The 22,978-nt window shown below is 43.5% G+C and overlaps 1 protein-coding gene across 1 annotated transcript in view; it reads left to right on the forward strand.

Moving 5' to 3' along the window:
* Positions 1 to 22,978, forward strand: part of septin8a (septin 8a) — a 93,697-nt gene that overhangs the window by 2,252 nt on the left and 68,467 nt on the right. The window contains exons 2-4 of the mRNA XM_084320111.1: positions 16,953 to 17,067; positions 18,434 to 18,629; positions 22,860 to 22,977. Coding sequence (XP_084176237.1) covers positions 16,953 to 17,067; positions 18,434 to 18,629; positions 22,860 to 22,977 — 429 coding nt within the window. The remainder of the gene's footprint in view (positions 1 to 16,952; positions 17,068 to 18,433; positions 18,630 to 22,859; position 22,978) is intronic.

The following is a 22,978-nucleotide window of genomic DNA, read 5'->3' on the forward strand; positions in this document are numbered from 1 at the left end:
AAGCAAGGCTAAGATATAGTATCACTGAGCCTATCGTTTGTCTCTTCAGTCTTCCTCCTTGTGGCTTGGTGATTAGAACCCAGGTGCCTTAGTGGATGCTGGATAGACGCCGCTGTTCACGCTGGCTGTGTGCTCCGAGCGCCGCTTGAGGAGGGGAAGTAGAGAGAAAATCTGCCTCGAGGCTAGTTTCTCGTCCCGCAGCGTCTCCAGGATGCATTCAAAAACTCTTTGCTCTAGCGCCAACATTAGGGATGCACCGATACCGATACCGGTCTGATACCAGGCTAAAACAGGATATCGGTATCTGAGAATATTTCCGATACTAAAATCCGATACCAAGAAACACGTATACCGTGACAGAAATCAAAGCAAAGTGACTTGATTTGCCAATTTTTTGACATGTTAAGGCTGTGCACGAAACATTTATTATATATCAATAATCTTTGTCCCCAAAGTGATGGTCCAAGTCTATACTGCTCATTAAAAGTAATGGATCGGATCGGTACTCTGTATCGTCCGATACCCAAAGCCCAGATATTGTATCGGTGTGTGAGATCAGGGCATCACCCCGAGCCAACATATGTCTCTTGTGCCATTCTGCTGCTTGGGTGACGTCCTTTATTTTGTAATAGGCCCTACCATTAGTACTGAGAATGACATGTATGCACTGTTGCTTTCATTCAGTGAAATCTGTCAACAAAGGCCTTGCATGCAATGTTTAGCTAGTTCTTTCTTCCAGCATGGGCATGGCTGCCTTCAACCATTGGTAACCACTTTCAAAAGGAAACGCCTACTTCCGGTGCAGTGGTAGAGCAGGTAAAAAACTGGAAAAGCGTGATTTCTGTACAAAAACAAGTCCCACTTGTTTCAACATCCAATAATAAGACGCCAAAATGGTTTTAGGTTTTGGTTGATCTATCTCTCATATCAACACATAGCAATAGCAACCTTTTGTCTCTTCCATTGCCATGTACAAAACAATGGTTGCTATGTTACAGGCAGCCATGTTGGAAGATGTGTACGTCTCACTACACACACACACACACATACATACATACATACATACATACATACATACATACATACATACATACATACATACATACATACATACATACATACATACATACATTGATTGATTGATGTTTTTATTTTTATTTTTGTGTCTTACATACAGGTGTATGCCCAGCCCATATGGGCTTACAAGACACATACAAATAAGTATATAATATTATACTTGACAAATTACTTGACAAATTATGACATATAGACCAAGATGGCCATAAAAAAAGAAAATACAATAAAACGTAATATAACACAAGCTGTAAGCAATGTATGTAAACAAAGAAACAAGAGGAATTCATATACAATTATATAGGATATAGTGTGTTTTGTCTCAAGTGCCATGCTTTCTCCAAAAATCCTGCAAAACTGAAGATGTCCTCTACAAAAAACAACTCAACATACAACTCTCAGACTGCCAAAACAAATCCGGATTTACAATTAGAATTTTCTCAAATAAAACCCTCCTCAAATCGGTGTACAAAGGGCAATAAAAAACAAAATTATATTCATCCTCCACCACTCCCAGATCACATAGAACGTTCCGCTCCTCCTCAGGTTTACCTTGGAATCTACCCACTTCCACCGCCAATGGCAGGGTGCCAGACCTCAACTGGGCACACAAGAGACCTCCGTCTTCTCTTTAAGTTTAACATTACATAAGGTTCAGTAAAATACTCATTTTTAATTACAACATATTTTCTAAGTTTAGGTTTTTTCCTTATCTCCACCTTCCACTTATCCTGATGGATTGTTGATAATTTTGTTTTAATTATGTGAACCTTACACTGCAGATTGTTCATAAAAATCATACTTAAGTCAGCATGCATAGGAAGGGATTTAAATGGAGGGGAGGGGGGGGTGCTTAACCTTTTAGCCGGGTCCTTGTGGGGGTCCGTGGCGTGAGTTGTTGAATTTGACAGTAAGCAGTGACTGACTTGCAGGGATAAAGGGATTAAGAGCACACACTCGCACAGCCACTCTTGCCACTTATTGGGACGACCCACGCGTGCCTCTGGGGAGACGATGGGATCCAAGAGAGTAGACGTATTGCTCATCGGGCCATTTCTCAAAAGTCTTCTCTTTGGAGTCCGAAATTAGGGGAATTGATCGGCCAGAGGAACGCTGATAATGCACTTACACTAGGTGGTGCGGAGGCACGGCATTAGGAGAGCAATCCCTGCCCTGCCTGGCCGGCCGCCTGTCGGTCAACCTTTCAGAAGTGAATGAGACCACATTGAATAAACCGACCTGTCCGTTCGGCCGTTTGCTTTAAGGGCAGCACTCTGTTAATTATGTCTCGTTATTGATAGGATTGCGTGATGTCGTTTGGGTCACTAGCACACACACACACCAATCGGAAAGGGGGGTCACGATCACGGTTACTCTAGCTTTGGGCTTGCGAGGCTTGAGTTTAGAGGAGAGAGAGAGAGAGAGAGAGATGCTGAGAGTCACATGAGGGGAATCAATGACAGAAAACTGTACAAAGTTGTGGGGAGGGTATAGACTCTAGAGCCTATTGATTATAGTGTACCATAGCCCACTATAGCCCAGAGAGAGAGAGAGAGAGAAGATCTATTTTTCACCATAGTTATATAATGAAATGGCCTTTAGCATGTAGAATGCTTACTGACCCTTAAGAGCCTCAGCTGTACCATGAGGCCTGCATGCATAAAATTAAATTAGTTCCATGCAGTGCCTTGAGACCGGATGCTCAGCGAGGCCTGATGTGACGAGTCATTATTTGCATGTATGTGAAAAACGTGCTCATTTTGTCTACAGAATCTTTTGAGAGTTGGTACATTAACCCTTTCACTACCACACTACCAAAGGGTTATTAACCCCTTCACTGTGACAATGCAGAAGGTTAACCCGTTCACTGCCACAAAACAAAGGGTTAACCCTTTCACAACCACACTACAGAAGGTTAACCCTTTCACTACCACACTACAGACGGTTAACCGTCTGTAGTGTAACTGTCTGTAGTGTGGTAGTGAGAGGTTAACCTTCTGTAGTGTGGTAGTGAAAGGTTAACCTTCTGTAGTGAAAGGCTAACCTTCTATTCTAAGGGTTAAGTACCGACGTAAGTTATCGTTAACGGTAATACGGTGTGAAAGGTTCGGCTAATTCAGACTCCCGTTTCATGTCTTTTCAAAACGACTTTCAATGTCAACTTGAAATTGTTTCGATTTCTTTCTTCAAAATTCGACCAAGGCCTCTTCCGTGATATTGAATTCAAAGCGTGTTAAAAATAGATTACAGAGGCCAATTTGCAGGTCTAGTGCACGTGCACTGACTGTTTTGGCAGCTGTGTATACACACAGAACTATGGCTGGGAGATGAATTTTAAGGTATACCGCCATGGATCCATGCAAAGATATGCATTTGTACATTTCTGTCTTCAATTATGTATACAGTTACATACTGTAAAAATACAAAAAATATTTGTAATGATAATGAATGAAAAAAAGGTCTCATCGTAATTTGTACTGGAAAATGAAATGCAGCTAATACTGACCATAGCGCCCAGCCCTACTACTACTACACACAGAAGAACGGGGCCCGGGGGGCGAGGCTGTCACATCCAATATGATATAATACTGATGAGAGCCAACACGGTCTGCGGTGGCGACTGATGAGTCAATATATCCAATATATACCAGTACAGGCCGCTGTTGTTCAAACACAGCGTCGGAACTAAAAAAAAAATAAAGATTTGCAGGAAGATGAAAGCGGTTCCTCGAGTCGTTCTGGAGACAAGTCCGTTACGCGTTACTTTCCATCCCCCGCTTGACAGTCCGGTGAGATATTTGCGGCCCGTCTCGTTGGCACGCGGTCGATGATGGCGGCGCTTACGACACACAGTGATTACCCCCCCCCCCCCCCCCCCCGCGAGATGGATTGGTCTCTTCTTTTTTTTGTAACGTCGAGTTTAGTCTGGCCGCGTTCAGGTACGGCAGTGAGTTATGGCCGTGGCAGGGAGATGGGATTAGAAATTAGAGTGATGACTCGACTAATTCCAATATCACTGCAAATCACATTACAACACGTACAATAACACCATCTCTTTTAATGACTCGGTTCCTTAGATTTACAGCATGGAAGTCACAGGGAGAGGTGCGAGCCCCGCTGCTGGATGTTGTCCGCACGTTTGTTAAAACATACACACAGCATTTTCTGTCACTACACGACGAATGGAAATTCATTCAAACGGCTTGAGGTTAGGGATGCACGATATATATCGGTGACCATGTCGGTATCGGCTGATGGTAGTGATTTATTTAAATATATCTATCCGATGAGCAAAACTGCGCAGATATACTGTATATATCGACATGTGAAAACAGTGGGGCGACAGTGGCTCAGGAGGTAGAGTGGTCGACGTCTGGTAGTCGGAACGTTCCCGGTTCGATTCCCGCTCCTCCCGGGCAGCGTGTCGATGTGTCCTTGTCTTGATCAAGACGCTTAAACCGCTAATTGCTCTCGATGTGTAGGTTGGCACCTTGCATGGTTGCCTCTGCCATCGGTGTATGTATGTGTGAGTGAATGTGAGGAACAAAATTGTAAAGTGCTTTGGATAAAAGCGCTATATAAATGCACCATTTACCATTTGATGATCATTTCTGTGTCTTTTTTTTTTTTTTTTTGGCCACAGTTTGTTTGGGTAACGTTACTTGCATGTGACAATAATGCAGCACAGGGTTTAGTTTCAGTATGTACATCATAGAAATGTGTTTTATTTATACAGATCATATTGACATCGATAATATTGGCTATTGGCATCGGCCAAAATGTTATCTGTATGGTGTCCTTTTCTGCCCCCCCCCTCCCCCCAACACACACATACACACACTGAATTAAATAAACCCCAGTTCCACACACTCAACAGACGCATCCTTCCCATTGTATATAGAACAAAGCAGAGAGGAAATAAAGCAGTGGACACAGACCTCTAATATAATTGATGTCCCGTCTTTTTATGTTTAATATCCACAACCGATTGAAAACATCACGCGCAGCGCAGCTTCCAGTCCTCGACACGGCACCACCGCGTTACCGCATGTGGGAGTAGGCTGTGTGTGTGTGTTTATGTTCACATGAGGGCCTCCTCCTCCCTCCTCCTCCTCCCTCCTCCTCCACGTCCAGCTCGTATCGCGTAACGTGCTCAGGTCCACGCAGCGGAACCCGTCTTCTCTGGGTCCATAATAGAACATAATCCTTAAGATAACATGTTGGCTTTTTCCACCGGTTCCTGCGCCCCGTGCCATTGATAACATGAAACGCGGTCGGCTCCGTATAGAGCCGCGCTCCGGAACATTCTCGCCTTAAAGCCCCAGTCCGTTTCTTTCAATGTTCACAATAATTCTTGGAAGAGTTGAGACCTGTAGCTATTGGGAACATTCCTATCTTAACCCATTGTAAAAGATTATAAAACACATTTTTATAGGCACAAAATACAGCAGACACAGTTATAAAAACTCATACCTGTTGTCTAGCGTTTGTTGTGTCAAGGCCTCCGTTCTCATCTTTTTATTTTTGGTGAGTGGGGATACTGGTTTTGTTTACATTTGGATCACGTATTGGGGCCTTTTGATAACTGTACTGAAATAATTTGTACCATGTGACCGTCTGTCTTTCTCAACTCAGTCAGCAGTAATGGGGAAATGACACATCTTTCTCAGCCTTGTAAAGATGAGTCTGCTGTGCATCTGTCTTGTAAAATGGCCCCCGCCTCCCCTCCTCTCTCCTGTGTGTTTTGTCTTTCCTGTTGGGTATAGATGAGTGATGAGACGGGGATGTGGCCATATGGTTTGTGTATGTATGTGTGTGTGTGTGTGTGTGCGTATCTCATCATTATTACTCTATCCTTGTGGGGACATTGGTCGGTCCTCACAAAGACAATGGGCTATTTTAGGGTTAGGAGAAGGGCTTAGGGAATGAATGTAAGTCGATGGACGGTCCCCGCGAGGATGGTGAAACGTGGCTGCGTGTGTGTTTGCGTGTGAGAGAAGAATGAGCATGTGTTGATTGGACGATAAAGAGAGAGGGACAGACTCCTGTTTATCTCCCTTCCCACGGACGACTGGTGACACAGAAGCCAATCAGCCAGATGGGGTTTTATACCTGCCAAGTGTTGAACCATGACGGGATCTCTGTCTCAGCACCAGCAGCAGTATGCTGAGCACAGGAGCAGACAAGGGGCTAATTATCCCATGTATGGACTATTTAAATTAGAATTAGAAAAAACAACACATTTAAAGCAAACTAGGTCTAAAACCAAGCGCACCTCAAGTCTTGTAAATCATTTGGAAGTGTTTCCATGAGCTGGCCCAAGCAGTGCAGGCCCGAGCAGTGCAGGTCCGAGCAGTGCAGGCCCGAGCAGTGCAGGTCCGAGCAGTGCAGGCCCAAGCAGTGCAGGCCCGAGCAGTGCAGGCCCGAGCAGTGCAGGCCCGAGCAGTGCAGGCCTGAGAAGTGCAGGCCCGAGCAGTGCAGGCCCGAGAAGTGCAGGCCCGAGAAGTGCAGGCCCGAGCAGTGCAGGCCCGAGCAGTGCAGGCCCGAGCAGTGCAGGCCCGAGCAGTGCAGGTCCGAGCAGTGCAGGCCTGAGAAGTGCAGGCCCGAGCAGTGCAGGCCCGAGCAGTGCAGGCCCGAGCAGTGCAGGCCTGAGCCAAACACAAACACGGGGGTATCCTCACCGGCAATGAGGAATAAGACTGGTGACCAACGGTAGATGACACTAGAGTTTTTATTGTTGTTGCTTTGTGGCTGTAAAAGGTTGGCATACATTGGTAATTGTGATTCAGTGTGATTAATTTTTCTTCGAGACCTATTAACACTTTCTCCACCGGAAACAGCTTACGACGTGTTTCAAGTTCATGCGAATTCTGCCAGATCACGGCGTACGACGTTATTCTGATCATATTTCATATTTTCGCCATGATATTCATATTTCACTCACGGAGCCTTGTCAGATGCTGTCTGAGCCAGCACAACTCTGCAACGCTTCAATACTGCCACCTGCTGGCTGATCGGCGAGTTGCCAAACTGGATATGCTCGTTGGAGCTCGGTCCGCCCCCTAAATCCGTCCGGCCACTCGTTTATCGTCTCGGGACTCAAGACACACACCATGGATATGGATTGTTGCCATAACTCAATAATCCACATGATTTGGACGTATATTAGCATTATACAAACCGAAAATGGATTGCCTCGATCCCCATCACATAACTGGGATCTGTTTGCTCCAGTATCATCCCCCATCGCTAAGAGGAAGCTGCCGTGAGTTTTCAGCATTTTTGAATATTATTATCCATACAAACTGCTCTGATCTATATATCACCCATACTACATGAAGCATTTAACGACGATCACGGAATTATAAACGACCCCCCCCCCAATTCACCCGTGCATGATCAGTCATAACGTTTAGGACCATGTACAGTTGAAATTTTTAATATAGCGTCGATCGGTATCAAACGGCATTTGATAATCTAATATATGCATTTATGCCTATATCTCACGTTCTGGGAAATACTGCAGAAAACGATAAAAACATTTATACTCTAGACGGTATTTTCGTATGAATGTGTGAATGAAAAAGTAAAACGTTCCTACATCCTGAACGATAGATAACCGATGTTGAATGGGCCATAGTAATGTCAATTTAGCAATACAATTTAAAAAGTTATAGCCCTGCAAAGAAGGTAAACATCTCCATAGACTTACAGTGCTGGCAGTGATCAAACATTGATGGATATAAGCGTCAAATGGGAAAAGTAACAAAAAAATCTGGAATCAAATCTATGCATGTATTGAATCAAGTATTTTAATCCCTGCACCTCTATGATCTATATTCTTATTGGCAATGGATTAATAAAGTTACAGTGCATATTCCATCTACAGGTGAACATACCAACCATTAAAACGGTAAAAACCAGATTGTGCCTTTTTTAAATTCAAATTTGTAAGGCAAACTTGGTCGAATTCAAACCAAGTGCACCTTAAAGTGTTGTACTGTAGATATTTGAAACGGTTTCTACATCAGCAGTAGCAGTAGTAGTAGGGTACTACGACTATGCTTACTCATGGTACCAAAGCACCTCAAAGGCGCTAAAAACAAAATTACAAACATCTCAAAACAAACTGGTCAGACTACTGCTTGACCTTACTCCTAGAACCCACCTCACCCCTGCCCACTTTGACAACCTAGGATGGCTTAGAGTAGACGACAGAGTACAGCAACTTGCAATGGGCCTGGTCTACAAGATACACTACACGACCAAGGTACCCATGTACATGTCAAAATACTTCCAAAAGGTCAGTGAATACCACGATCACAACACCAGAGGGAGCTCCACAAATCATGTTAAACCCAGATTCGGCTCAAATAAGGGACTAAACACGTTTCGCAATTATGCCACATCAATGTGGAACGCCCTACCTAAAGCTGTAAAGGAATGTGGATCACTACCCACTTTCAAAACCTCTCTCAAGGGACACCTACGGGAGACTGCAATTCAAAACTGGCCCCTGTAAATATCCTAACCCAACCCCCTCCAATGTACAGTCATTTACCTAGTATGGTTTTGTCAATAGTCCAATGTATAATTTTGTTTGTTTGTACAGTGTCTCCTCCCCCCCCCCCCTCAATGTACAGTTTTGCTTGTTTATACAGTGTGTCTCCCCCCCCCCCCCCCAACCACCTCCAATGTAAATTACCCAGTATGGTTGTCAATATCCCAATGTACCCAACCCCCCCCCACCCAACCTCCTCCAATGTACAGTTTCTACGTCAAATGTATATACTCCCTTTTCTTGACTCCTTCTGTATCACAAACAGTACTGTATTTGCAAATCTGGTATGTCATAAATGTATAGATGTAGCAGTACTGACTATCTGTATGTCATGTATGTCATATATGTCCTGATGAATTGAAAATGGGGGACCCTGATGTAAACAAGACGAAAGTCTTTCTCTGGTCTGCATCCCCTTAACAATTGTGTGTATTGAGCTGTACTGTTTAATTGTACCCATTCTGCAATCTGTTAATAAAGTTTTCAATCAATCAATCAATCAATCAATCAATCAATCAATCAAGCAGCAGTAGCAACAGCAGCAACAGCAGTAGCAGCAGCAACAGCAGAAGAAGAAGAAGCGTGTCTCAATCTGTCAGGTTGTTGCTGCTGTCGGCATGATGCAGCCTCTCTCAACTCACTGAGGCAGACAAGATACAAGCTATTCAGGAGGGGGTGGAAATGAAGAGAAAGGGGTGGGAGGGGTAGAGAAGTGATGGAAATATAAATATATTTGGGTCAAATCAGGTGTGTGGGATGTGTGTGATGTGTGTTTAATTTTTTTTTTATACTTTATTGTGTCAAAGAAAGTCATTTTACATTTAGGTATAGTATGTGTACCCACATACACATACATAACTGCACATATCCATACTTGCATACGTACATACACACACAAATGTACATACGCATATTTTAAATCTTTACACTTTTTTTTTACCCATCACCCATACAAAAAACAAGAGACAAAAACACAAACAAAGGGGTGAGCACCAGTATATATCCTGGACTGGTATACATCTAATATCCATCCCTACTCGTCCCCACATACATATACAAGAAAAATAACAACAACAATAATAATAGCAAATAAATAAAAAATCAATAGAAAAAAAAACCAAGCAAAAAAACAAAAAATAAAAATATAATAATAATAGGTAAAAAGGCTTGAATTTTCATTGTAGGTGTAGCTGTAGGCCTAAGGGCTGTTCCCCAACAATTGAGCAGTAGATCAAGACATCACTGTTACTTAAAATCTTCCTCAAAGACTGATCTGTCTGTCATCTAGTACCCCTCCATAGTTTAAAGAGACCCCATCTTTTTCCCAGCATATTTTCATTCTTATTGATTTTGTAAGTTACCTTTTCCATACTATATATGTCCTCTACAGTTTCTAACCATTTGTTTACTTTCGGGGGTTCATGTTTTTTCCAAGCTCTTGTAATTTGTTTATGTTTGTGATGTGTGTTTCAAAGACTGAGCTTCATCTCATAGCTAATGCCGGGCTCATGGCTTCATATTTGATCTGCTTGAAAGTTGTCTTGATGCTTTTGTCTAGTTGTCATAGTTGATGGCAGTGTTGTTCCGGGAAGTGAGGATATTCACCTGCTAAAAGGTAGTGTAGTGGAAAATGTATTGGTTTCTATACCATAAAATCATAATTACTATTAATCTACAATTCAGTGATATTGAAGTCATGTAAAGACACTATCGTCCCTTCGAGCTCTGTAAACACTTCAACAATGTTAGTTGGTAGTTCTCAGTTGGCCCGTAATTGGGTCTGGTTGCTTTCAGTAACTTCTCCTGGTGTTGTGTACTACACAGTAACGTCTTGAGGAGGTGGGTGGGTACTGTGACAGACTTTGAAGTGGGTGTATATCTCATCAGTACTTCCTACAGCTTCTGTTTGGTTATTATTTGTAGTAGGCTAGTAGTAGTAATAATAGTAGTAGGGTAACGTTAGTAGTAGTATGCTAGTAGTATAGCTGTTGTTGTGTAGGCTAGTAGTAGTAGTAGACTAGTAGTAAGTACAGTAGTAGTAGTACATAGGGCTGAGCCTAAACGTTCGAACCTTCGTTCGTTACGTTGGCATTCGAATTCTAAATCAATATTCGAATTTTTAATACTTTTTTTTTTTATAATTTAAATATCTTTTTCTATTAATTATGTTTAAACCAATGGGGTTTTTCTTCACAGTTGCAGATAAAGATTAGGCTACACTAATATTATAGTATTAAAAGAAACTGATGTGTTATATTCATTAAAGAAAGTTGATTTAGTTGGGCTGGGGCTTCTCCCTGGGCTGGGTCTGGGTCTGGAAAGTTGATTTAATAAAAAAAAACTCATTTAATCAGATTAATCACTTTATTCAAATTGAGGATTTAGTTTGAGGATAGTAAAAAAAAAAAAAAAAAACCAAGGTTCGAACGTTCGTTCGAAAAACCCTGACGAAGTTCGAATCCCAAAAACAGGGTTCAGGGACAGCCTTAGTAGTACAACTAGTGTAGTAGTACAGTAGTAGACAGACGGTACATTTTTGTCTTGCTCAGAACATTGAGCCGTTTCCTGTCTGTGCAGTGATATGCTGTCAGGGAAATGTGCTGTTTCCTCTCTGAGGGGGACTGATAACTACAAGCCGCTCATTCCTCTCATATTTTATACTGCTGCTCTACTGTTGGTTCAACTAGCATGGATGGATGGGCGGGTGGATGGATAATGGATGGATGGATGTAAGGAAAGAGGGAGGGATGCCTCACAGAGTTTTCCTAGTTTGTTTATTAGCTGTGACCAGCTGCTCTATAACTCGCTTTGTCGGTCCGTCCACAAAAATGTCCCCACCCTCTAGCGGCCACAGTTTTCACCCTAGGGGGCTGAGATTTGGCAGGGAGATTAAGTGTCTGTGTGTGAAGGTATGTGTGTGTGTTCAGGCGGCAGGCCAATTGGCAAAAAGGGGGTGTGGCAGTGGGAGTGGCCTATAACAAAAGGCGTCTAACTTATACACGGATTCACGTAACATGGTCAATCTTTGTGGAAAGCTTGATCATTGTGCCAGGACAAACGCACACACATTCACACACCATTTTGGCATGTCCCCTTTCATAACTCATAAACCGTTTGTCATATGACGCTTGTGGGAGGCATCCTTGGTCTCAGCAGAGATGAGCCTGGTGCCAATCTAGGGATTCTAGGGATGGGCAAAACTCACAAAATTGCTATTCGCTAGTCACCGGGAAGGCGGGAACTATTCGAATACTATATCGAAAATCCAACGTGAGACAATAAAACAAATGTCGTTGCAAACAGCTAGATATTTGGGAGTCGCGGCGGTCTAACGTTTTTTCCAGGAACAAAAGCATTAATTCCGAAAGTTACAGCGTTGATGCTTGAAATGGCCGAGCTTCCACGTTAACGTATGGTTTTGTTTTTACTATCCCTGTAAGACCCTCGGTTGCAAAATTACAACATCACTTTTGGATATTTAAAAAAAATTGTATTTTATTTTTAATTTATTTCTAACACATTTACATAGTCAATGGGTCCTGTTGTTCAGCCTCACAATGCTATTGGATGGTAAAATGTGTTTATAGGTCCCACATTCTGGCCTCTGAAGTTGATAATGTCAATTTAATTTGGGCCTTACAGGGTTGGTAGCAAATGCGAGATAATCCAACAAGCGAGCTAGCTGGCTGCTGTCGTTGCTAACAGCTACTGCTAGCCGACCAGGTCAGCGTAAAGCATTCATTCAGTTACATGAACTTACATCACTGATGCTTGAAATGTGTGAACTTCGTGAAACAACATGCACAAAACGTTGCTACCATCTCTTTCTTCATCTTTCTTTTCTGTTCTCCCCCCAGCTGTTAACAGACACTGTTATTCTACTTGGCTAGCTGTATCCAGCATGCCGTTCAGTGGTGTAACACAGTTAATAAGGTCCCCTCTCAATACACTACACTGAGTGTAGGTGCCGGACTGCCGGTAAATACAAGGGAAAATAATGTTTCTGAGACGAAACGATATTCGCATGAACTATTGGATTGATTAGAATTTTCTAAAATCTATGCCCATCCCGAGCCAATACTGCTGCACACCTGTACTAGTAGCTCTGGTGTGCCTGATTAGTGATTATTCACTCTATTAGCCGGCTCCCCATAGGCCTACACCATCTCATTCATACACACACACACACACACACACACACACATACACATGCATGACAATCACAGGGAGTCAGGCAGTCGGCGCTTGGATCGGGGGAGTTTGTGTCCATGTCTGCAGTTCTGTCTGATCCTTAAAGATAACACAGGCATGCAGGTTGCCAGGTTTGGTCTGCATGTCCTGTTGGGGCCCTCACTCAACAGGCCTGCCCCTGCTTCAGCTTCTCAGACTAACACGCACACGCACACACACACACTTACTTCATCTCGAGCCTAGTTCTCAGCTCCATTCAACTCTCTCCAGTCCAGCAGCAGTGCCGCGCTGTTCAGTTCAGGTAAAAGAAAATCATTCTCTGTGAGACGGTAGATGGTGCAGGACGCGTGCCTTCCCCCGTCCCGGTGACTCCATCGTTACTTATGGAGGGTGAAACAAACAACCCTCATGTCCGTGTCGGTGCCTGCAAGCTGATTCACAATAGTGTGAGTGTGACTTTGGCCTGGTGCTCGCTCACACGTAGAGGACAAACGCAACACATCTAGAGTCTTATAATAGCCGGGAATTTGAAATATTAAAATTGAAAAACGCTCACTCTGCGTCTTCCAAGACGGCCTCTTGCGGCTCGCAGCTATAGGCGAACACTAGTTAGCGGCGACATCATAATCCCTGGCGCCCGGGGCACGCGCGCCAGAGGGGAAACATTTAAAGCTCTCGCATAATCTATATTCCATCCTGGGCCTCCCTCAATACACTTTGGGGGGGAAATAAATGAAAATATTCCCCTTTTCCACTAAATAAATAAAATTAGGTGGTTCCTGATGAATGGGAGGATAGTAAACGGTCACCACCTCTCACGCCGTCCCAGCCACGCCACGCCACACAACGACTAGCCTCTCACCGGCTCTCATCATGCAGCTCAGTTGAGTTCATACGATATGAAACGGTGATAATGAACCTGGTCTGTGCACCACGTGTTTGCTCCCACCTCTCAGTTTGAGTTGAGTTGAGTTGTGGACCATTGAGCTCTGGCTGTGTGTGCAGTGACATCAGCCCCTAAATATGCAGCCCTGCACTGGGAATCACTGAGACAGACTTGCTCGAGTAGCCCCACATCTCAAGTCTCTCTCTCTCTCTCTCTCTCTCTCTCTCTCTCTCTCTCTCTCTCTCTCTCTCTCTCTCTCTCTCTCTCTCTCTCTCTCTCTCTCTCTCTCTCTCTCTCTCTATCTCTCTCTCCGTCTCTGTCTGTAGTTCTCATTCTTTCTCTAGTACTCGTTCTCTCTCCCTAGTGGATTGCATTTATATAGCACCTTTATAGAAAGCGCTTTACAAGTTATTCACACACCGACGGCGGAGGCAACCATGCAAGGTGCTGCCGACCATGTAGGGGTTAAGTGGCTAGACTGCTCTACCTCCTCTCATACAGCAGAGATGGGCTCCATAAGAAAGATCAGAGGTGAAAAACCTTCACAACCTCATTATAAGATGGATGGTTAGATCTTTAGTCTTTCTTTTTAGGTAGCTTGATTTTAACAATGGCCTCTTTTTATTCTACAAAGAGAACCATCATTCTCTATGAAGAACTGTGTACGTGCCAATTTTAAAGGTACGCTGTGCATCACTGGAGGATACATCTGAGAAGCAAAAAAGGAAGTCTGTTATTTTCACAACTGAATAAACAGAATCTGGTCCCTGGAACATTGTAGTTGGAAAAGTCAGATTCCTGTTTCACTGTTTGTTTACAATGGCTGGACCCATAATTCAGTGTTGTTTACAAACATTCAAAGACATATCTTCTAGGATTATGCCTGGTTCACAGTGTCTCAAAGAATGTATCTAGTAAATATTTATTTTTTTAAATATCTTTTTATTTGTGTGCATTTTCTTTTATAACATGTACAGATGAAAACACTTAATACAATATGATCCATATGCTCACCCTCCCTCCCATTACACCACACATATGGACGCACGCACATACACACACACATAATACACACACACACACACACACACACACACATAGACATACACTCAAGGCGGAGGGGATGGTTAATGATGTGCGTTAAGAACATTCCTGGTCTTCTACACCTCATACCTTTAGAATGAGCAGTTCATGTGTTCACCGTATGTTATTATATGTGACCATGGTGGTCGAATGTATAGTAAATAAATATGTTTTGTAAACTAATTGCAGGATGTGGAAATGTAAACCCGGTCCCCAGCACACAAAACGGCATTGTGACAATGAACAGCGTTTAGAAACTTTAATTATATAAAGATGTTAAATAATGGAGAATGGGGACTGTATAAATGGTAAATGGCTGCATTTATACAGCGCTTTTATCCAAAGCGCTTTACAATTTGTTCCTCACATTCACCCATTCACTCACACATTCACACACCGACGGCGGAGGTGTGTGAACCATGCAAGGTGCCAACCTGCTCATCGGGAGCTGTTAGGGGTTAAGTGCCTTGCTCAAGGACACTTTGACACGCTGCCCGGGAGGAGCGGGAATCTAACTGGGAACCTCCGGATTACCAGACGACTGCTCTACCTCCCCGTGCCACTGTCGCACTGTCGCTCTGTATGAGTCTGTTGAACCTTTATTTATCCCCTTGGGGTAAATTCGTCCTCTGTGTTTGACTCATCCTAACTATTTAGCATCAGTGGGCAGCCACACAGTGTGTCACCTGTGCACCAACTCCAGTTGTGATGCCAGTACCATGGTCAAGGGCTAATGGCAGGATATACCTAGCATGTGTTTTGGTGTGGGAGGAAACACGAAGGAAACCCACACAAACACGGGGAAAACATGCAAACTCCACACGGAAAGGTCCCCTGCTGGTCAAACCCCTGCTGGGATTTGAACCCAGGACCTTCTTGCTGTGAGTGTGAGGCAATGGTCACACGTCACGTCACACATTCACACATTCACACACAGATTTAGTTTACGACTTCAAATATAGGGGCTGTCCAAAAGATTACAAAACGGACCGACAATGTGGTTATTCGTCTCGAGGGGTGATTTAACTTGCTTGCTATTATTCACATTAAAAGTCTTCTGTTTGCGTAAAAGGTTGAAAAGAGTGATGTAAACCCCTATAGCCATTTTGCATTGGGGCTAATGTGACATCTCTTCTCTGGGCGAAGATTTCTTCAGTCGCTGTGTGTGTGTGTGTGTGTGTGAGAGAGAGGGAGAGAGAGAGAGAGGATTATTGTAAATTCTCCTACCATTCCCTGGCTGCCCAAAGCATCAAAGTCATGTTAGGCTGATGGTTTTTACATCTGCTGAAGGCACTGAAGCACTTATCAAATGGTAATTTGCATAAGAATGTGAAAAGCCTTGCAGGCTTATATATACACCATACGTGGTGTAACTCTTATATATACACCATACGTGGTGTAACTCTTATATATACACCATACGTGTATATGACTCCGTTGCTGCCTGGGCTCTCATTCCCCTCCTTGCATGTTGCCGTGCGGAACGCTGTTGGTAACGAGTGGTGTGATCGTTATGGTTCTGTTTAAATATGTAAGACCAACTAGCAGTCAAAAAGGCACTCTTATTCTCAGGCGTGAGATGTCCTCGGGAATGTTCATTTTAAAACCCTTGGTACCCATTTTGACATCATCGCATGTCACACAATCTAATCTCGCATTAGAGATCATATGCCTGGAAGGGTTCATTCATTTCATGCCCCATTCGAAGGCCAATTTGAGCTGTATTGTTGAGTATTCTTTTTTATTGTTCCATGACAAACTAGCTGGTTAACCCTTCCACTACCACACTATAGAAGGCTAACCCTTTCACTACCACACTATAGATAACTATCTATAATCACTATGAATTGAAAATGGGGGACCCTGATGTAAACAAGACAAACGTCTTTCTCTGGTCTGCATCCCCTTAACAATTGTGTGTATTGAGCCGTACTGTATTGTACCCATTCTGCAATCTGTTAAATAAAGTTTTCATTCATTCAACCTTATATAGTGTGGTAGTGAAAGGGTTAACCTTCTGTAGTGTTTCAGTGGAAGGGTTAATAAAGGCAGTTGGGCTACTATTCCATCTCCACAGAAGAGCCAAGCCCCCCCCCCCACACACTTTGGATTCTGCAGTCTGTATTAAATGTGTATTTTTGTTTATTTCTCTCACAGAATGAAGAGAAGCGAAACCTGAGCCTGGGTGGCCATGTTGGATTCGACAGCCTTCCTGATCAGTTGGTCAGTAAATCGATCACACAGGGGTTCTGCTTCAACATCCTCTGCGTGGGTGAGTACACACACACACACACACACACACGCACACGCACACGCACACACCTGACTCAGTGAGGCACCGTGTGGTGATCCACGCATGTGAACGTGGCGACTGAACAAGATGACTCAGTGACAGGTGTTCGTCACTCTGCAGTCAGCGCTGCGGATAAAAACTACCTGGGGGGGGGGGGGGGGGGGGGGATACCTGGGTGAGTGAATATAATACCTGGGTGGGTGAATATATACCTGGGTGAGTGAATATATACCTGGGTGAGTGAATATATACCTGGGTGGGTGAATATATACCTGGGTGGGTGAATATATACCTGGGTGGTGAATATATACCTGGGTGGGTGAATATATACCTGGGTGGGTGAATATATACCTGGGTGAGTGAATAGATACCTGGGTGGGTGAATATATACCTGGGTGAGTGAATATATACCTGGGTGGGTGAATATATACCTGGGTGAGTGAATATATACCTGGGTGAGTGAATATATACCTGGGTGAGTGAATATATACCTGGGTGGGTGAATATATACCTGGGTGAGTGAATATATACCTGGGTGAGTGAATAGATACCTGGGTGGGTGAATATATACCTGGGTGAGTGAATATATACCTGGGTGAGTGAATATATACCTGGGTGAGTGAATAGATACTTGGGTGAGTGAATATATACCTGGGTGAGTGAATATATACCTGGGTGAGTGAATAGATACTTGGGTGAGTGAATAGATACCTGGGTGAGTGAATATATACCTGGGTGGGTGAATATTAGGGATGGGTACCTTTCACATTTGAACCGATACCGGTACCGGTACCTGTGAATCGATACCGGTACCCAACGGTACCTTTTTTCGGTACTTTAGTCTCAAGAAATTTAATTTACCTACCTCAGTCGTAAAAAAAAATCCAAACTTCAAATAACTACAATTTCGACAGTTTCGGTTCGGTGCCTCAAAAGTACCGAATTCGGTACCCATCCTAGTGAATATATACCTGGGTGGGTGAAGATATACTTGGGTGGGTGAATATATACCTGGACTCCTTAACTACACATTTGCCTTTTCTCACAATTATCCTGATGACTTTCGCTCCTCAAAGCAACACAAAACTAAAAAACAAAAACTATTATACTGGTTTTCGACCTTGATATGAAAGAACTGTACAGGATTTCTGCTCTGGCTGCTGCAGTAAACACAGCTGTTTGAGCGCTGATGAATTACTGTACGCCCTGCCACTTCCAGCTAGCTAACTATCTTTTTTTCTCTCTCTGTTTTTGTCTGTCTGTCTGTCTCTCTCACTCTCTCCATCTTTGTCTCTCTGTCTCTCTATCTCTGTCTCTCGGTCTCTCTTTACCCACTGCCCCACAGGGGAGACGGGCATCGGCAAGTCTACATTAATGAACACCCTCTTCAACACCATGTTTGAGAACGAGGAGGCGAGCCACTACCAGAACGCTGTGTACCTGCGGCCGCGGACCTACGACCTGCTGGAGACCAACGTGCAGCTCAAGCTGACCATCGTAGACACGGTGGGCTTCGGGGACCAGATCAACAAAGAGGACAGGTGAATGTAAATCAAGATAATTATAAACGCCAAAGATGCAAAAATGTTTTCAGTGATTTGAGAAAGAACCATGGAGACTTCACCACGTGCGATCACTCGGCATAACCCTGTCATTCAGTTTGGTTGAGTCGCGAGCTCCTCCGGTGTCAAATGAGGACCATGTAGACTCAACCACTAAATTGTGTGCTTATTCTAGGCAACTGTGTGTGTATGGTGGAGTCTGTCCTCATTTAAAATCATAGGGATCCTTCATTAGTATATTGTTTAAGGTGCACTCTGTCGTTTTGCGAGAGCCGGAGAAGTGAATCATTTAAGGTATATTTTCATAACTGAATAAACAAACTGTCCATAAATTGGATCCCTGGAGGAACACTGTTTCAAGCTAGAACGCTACCTGAATAGTTACTATTTCATTCCTGTCGTTTACAAAGGCAGGGCCTGCAATTTAGTTAACAAACATAATATTCTAGGTTTATGTTTGGTTCACAGAGCAATTGTTTTGTTTTCATTCATGAATAATTCTATGAATTACAGTAAATGTCTTTTGCAGGCTCTGCAAACAAATCCTCCTCCTCTGAGACTGCGTAGTGCACCTTTTAAACATCATTTCTATTCAGAAAATGTACAAGTCACAGAATAATGGTCCCAATTAGTCCTAAAAGAGCCAGTGTGTGAAGTAGGGCTGACCCCTATTAGTCGATTAGTCGACTAATCGGTCGAAAGGAGCCATAGTCGACTAGCCAACCTCTTAGTCAAATACAAAAAAAAAATATATATATATATATATATATATATATATATATATATATATATATATTTTTATCATTCTTTCCAAAAGAAAAGAGGCCTAGAAGCGTGGCTAACGCTAATGGCACGCATACCAGAGGCTAACTGCCTACGAAAACAGTCACAGAGGCACTGAAAGAGGATTTCACCCATCTAATAAACACAATAGACTAGACAAATATCAAGATGTATCCATCAGTGGACCAATTGCATGCTTTTGCAGAGGACAAGAAGCCTTCAGTCGACTCCTTCAGACATTAAGCACCCCCACAGCCCAAATGGAATGATATTTTTTTTTTTAAATAAAAAAAAATATATTAAAAACATTATAATATTTTTTTTGTCGACCAATAGTCGACTAACGGAAAATTTTGGCCAATAATAGTCGACCATCCAAATCCTTTGTCGGGGACAGCCCTAGTGTGAAGACCTTCCAACAGTCATTTCTATTTTTAAAACGTGCGAGGCAGCGCAGCCTAAACTGAGTCCCAAGTCGTCTCGGGAGAGCAGCTGAGACTAACGGATGAGCCACTATCGGTCCAGATTCCTCTCACTCATTCTTCTCCCCTCCAGTTTGAATGGGAGAGATAAGGGGGTGGGGTGGTAATGACGAAGAGGAAATACTCTGTTCAAACTAACCCTCAGCTGGGGGTGAGATCATCCTCTGATGGCGTGACCTGGCTGGCCAGCATGCAGCTCTCACACGCCCTCAGTGAGCTGCTCCCAGGGAGGAGCAGGGGGGGGGCCCGGGGGGGGGCCGTATAACTCATCATGTTTTAGGGGGATGGACCTCTGCTGGCCCCCCACTGAAGATGCATCCTGAACGGACCTCAGAAGGTCAGAGAAGATGCATTCCTCGGAGGAGATTGTGGAGGGATGTCGAGGGAAAGGTTAAACATGGCCTTTGCTGAGTAAGGGACCAGGAAATAGATTGCTTCACATACGATGATGGCTCTCTCTCTCTCTCTCTCTCTCTCTCTCTCTCTCTCTCTCTCTCTCTCTCTCTCTCTCTCTCTCTCTCTCTCTCTCTCTCTCTCTCTCTCTCTCTCTCTCTCTCTCTCTCTCTCTCTCTCTCTCTCTCTCTCTCTCTCTCTCTCTCTTTCTCTCTCTCTCTCTCTCTCTTTCTCTCTCTCTTTCTCTTTCTCTTTCTCTTTCTCTTTCTCTTTCTCTCTCTCTCTCTCTCGTTTGGACCACTTGAGTTGTGGATTTCTCAAGAGCCCCAACGGTTAATCGGGATATCTGTCATAATGACTAATGAATAGTCTACGCTCCCCGATTAAATCGCGTTCTGTTCTGAATCAAATGTCCTCACCGCAGAATGCCTTAGGAATTTGTGGGGGGATTAAAAAACGAAAAACCAAAAAAAACCTGTCATCCTAGAAGCCACGTTCATCGTAGCACTCTTGTCATCTAGATCTACCAGGCCTGTGAGCACAGCGCTCAAGTGTGAATACTTGATGGCGCTAAAAGAAATTGTAAAGAAAACACGAAGGTTGATGTCAGAAGCTGCCTGTCTTTTGGAATGCAGGTCACACACGCATACGAGGAACCTCTTGACCCCTCAGAAGTCTTCAGAAGAGCATGACAGAGTGAGGGGTGTGAGGGAGGGTCTTTGTGGAACTTTGCGGTCGATGAGTTTAGATTTACGTTTAGAACGGGTGATTATTATAATTTTCTTTTTGTGCATTTTAGATACAGTTTATTATTCTCCCCCCCCCCCCCCCCCGTAAGTTAAAGAGGGATGATCTGACAGTTTGAACTTGCTCCTCAGCAGCGTATGGCAAAAAGCTTCCGCGCCGCTGACAGTAGCATTGTTAGCATTCCAGTCTCCGCTCCTCTTATTTCACAGTGCAAAAGGAACAAAATAATTAACCCTGATTAAACTTAGTTTCGAGCCCCTTTACTGCAAATGGCCCTGAACTCTGCGCAGCCCTCACTGTTTTCAATTAGACGTCCAACAGATGAATGCAAATCTTGTATATAAAGTGCAAACGCTGCTTTCCTTATCTTGGCTTGGAATGAGACGGAAATGATTATGAAAACATATTCCGTTTCTCCATAGGCGATCCACCCCCCCCACCCCCCCCGCCAGCGGCAAGCCTGTGTTTCCTTTTAACACGCATTACTTATACATGAATAAGAAAGCAAATGTTTGTGTTCCTGCCCTCAGACGTAAATCCGTGCTATTAAGATGATGTGGGTTTAGGAGCGGAGCCCAGGAGCGGGCGTCACGTAGCACACTGCGGCTGAGCGTACGTCCGATGACTGCTGTGATCATGGTGTGATTTTGGGACCATGGAACGTTCTGGTGACGCTCCTGGATGGGTCATGGACGTACAGTAAGGGTGCAGTTCACCCAAAATAAAAAACAAAAAAACATATTTTTCCCTTATTACGGCTGGGGCAATATATCGATATTGTGATATGAGACTAGATATTGTCTTTGATTTTGGATGTCCTAATATCGTGATATGGCATTACGTGTCGTCTTTTCTTGGGTTTACAGTGAAGGGATGTCATTTGACAAACATACCAGATTGTTGTAGCTATTCTATTATTTGCCTTACTACCCACTTAGTCGTTAAATATGTTATGAAAGCACCAATAGTCATCCCTACAATATTCTTGCAATATTGAGGTATTTGGTCAGAAATGTTGTGATATTTTGTCCATATGGCCCAGCCCTACCCCTTATCCATCCAGATAGTTTCAGTGTGATTTACAGAGTTTTGGAGATGTCTGCTGTAGAGAGGTCTGCTCTAGAGAGGTCTGCTAAATGTCTGCTGTTGAGATGTGTGCCATAGAGATGTGTGCCATAGAGATGTCTGCCGTAGAGATGTCTGCCGTAGATATATCTGCCGTCACTCGGTTTGTGGGCGCTCCAAGAAACATTTGAAAAACTCTTTCTAGACAAATCATGGAACCATCACAAATCATTTATCAAATCATGATAATCTCACTCAGGGTAATCCACAGACCTCATTCGGCATATCTTCCCAATGAATCTGGAATAGATCACTATAAATGCTCTGTAGCCTATATAGGGTTATAAATGGTTGTGTTTTTGTAAATGTCAACAATGCTGCTGTTGAGACCAAACTCACTAGCGGGTCTTCACGCCAGTTTTGCTAGTCATCAAATGTCAAACTGATGGGAGTAAAGCCAGACAATATCGTCACGGTGTATCTGAACGTACTGTTATTCTTAAGTTATTGACCGACTGTGGGTTTTCTTGCTCTTTTTGGCTACATGCTACGTCGGTGACGCTAGAACCTGAGCTTACTCTACTGCTGCACACTGTTGTAAGTCTGGATAAGAGTGTCTGCTGAATCACTAGTTCTCGAACCTTTTTGTACCAAGGACCTCAGGGGTCCCAGAACCGCTGTGTTAAAATGTAAACGTATATAATATATATTTCTCTCTCTCTCTCCCTTCCTCCCACAGCTACAAGCCCATCGTGGACTACATCGACACCCAGTTTGAGAACTATCTCCAGGAGGAGCTGAAGATCAAACGCTCGCTGTTCAACTACCACGACACCAGGATCCACATCTGCCTCTACT

Source organism: Notolepis coatsorum (assembly GCF_963971535.1).
Source record: "Notolepis coatsorum genome assembly, chromosome: 8".
In the NCBI taxonomy this organism is placed as follows: Eukaryota; Metazoa; Chordata; class Actinopteri; order Aulopiformes; family Paralepididae; genus Notolepis; species Notolepis coatsorum.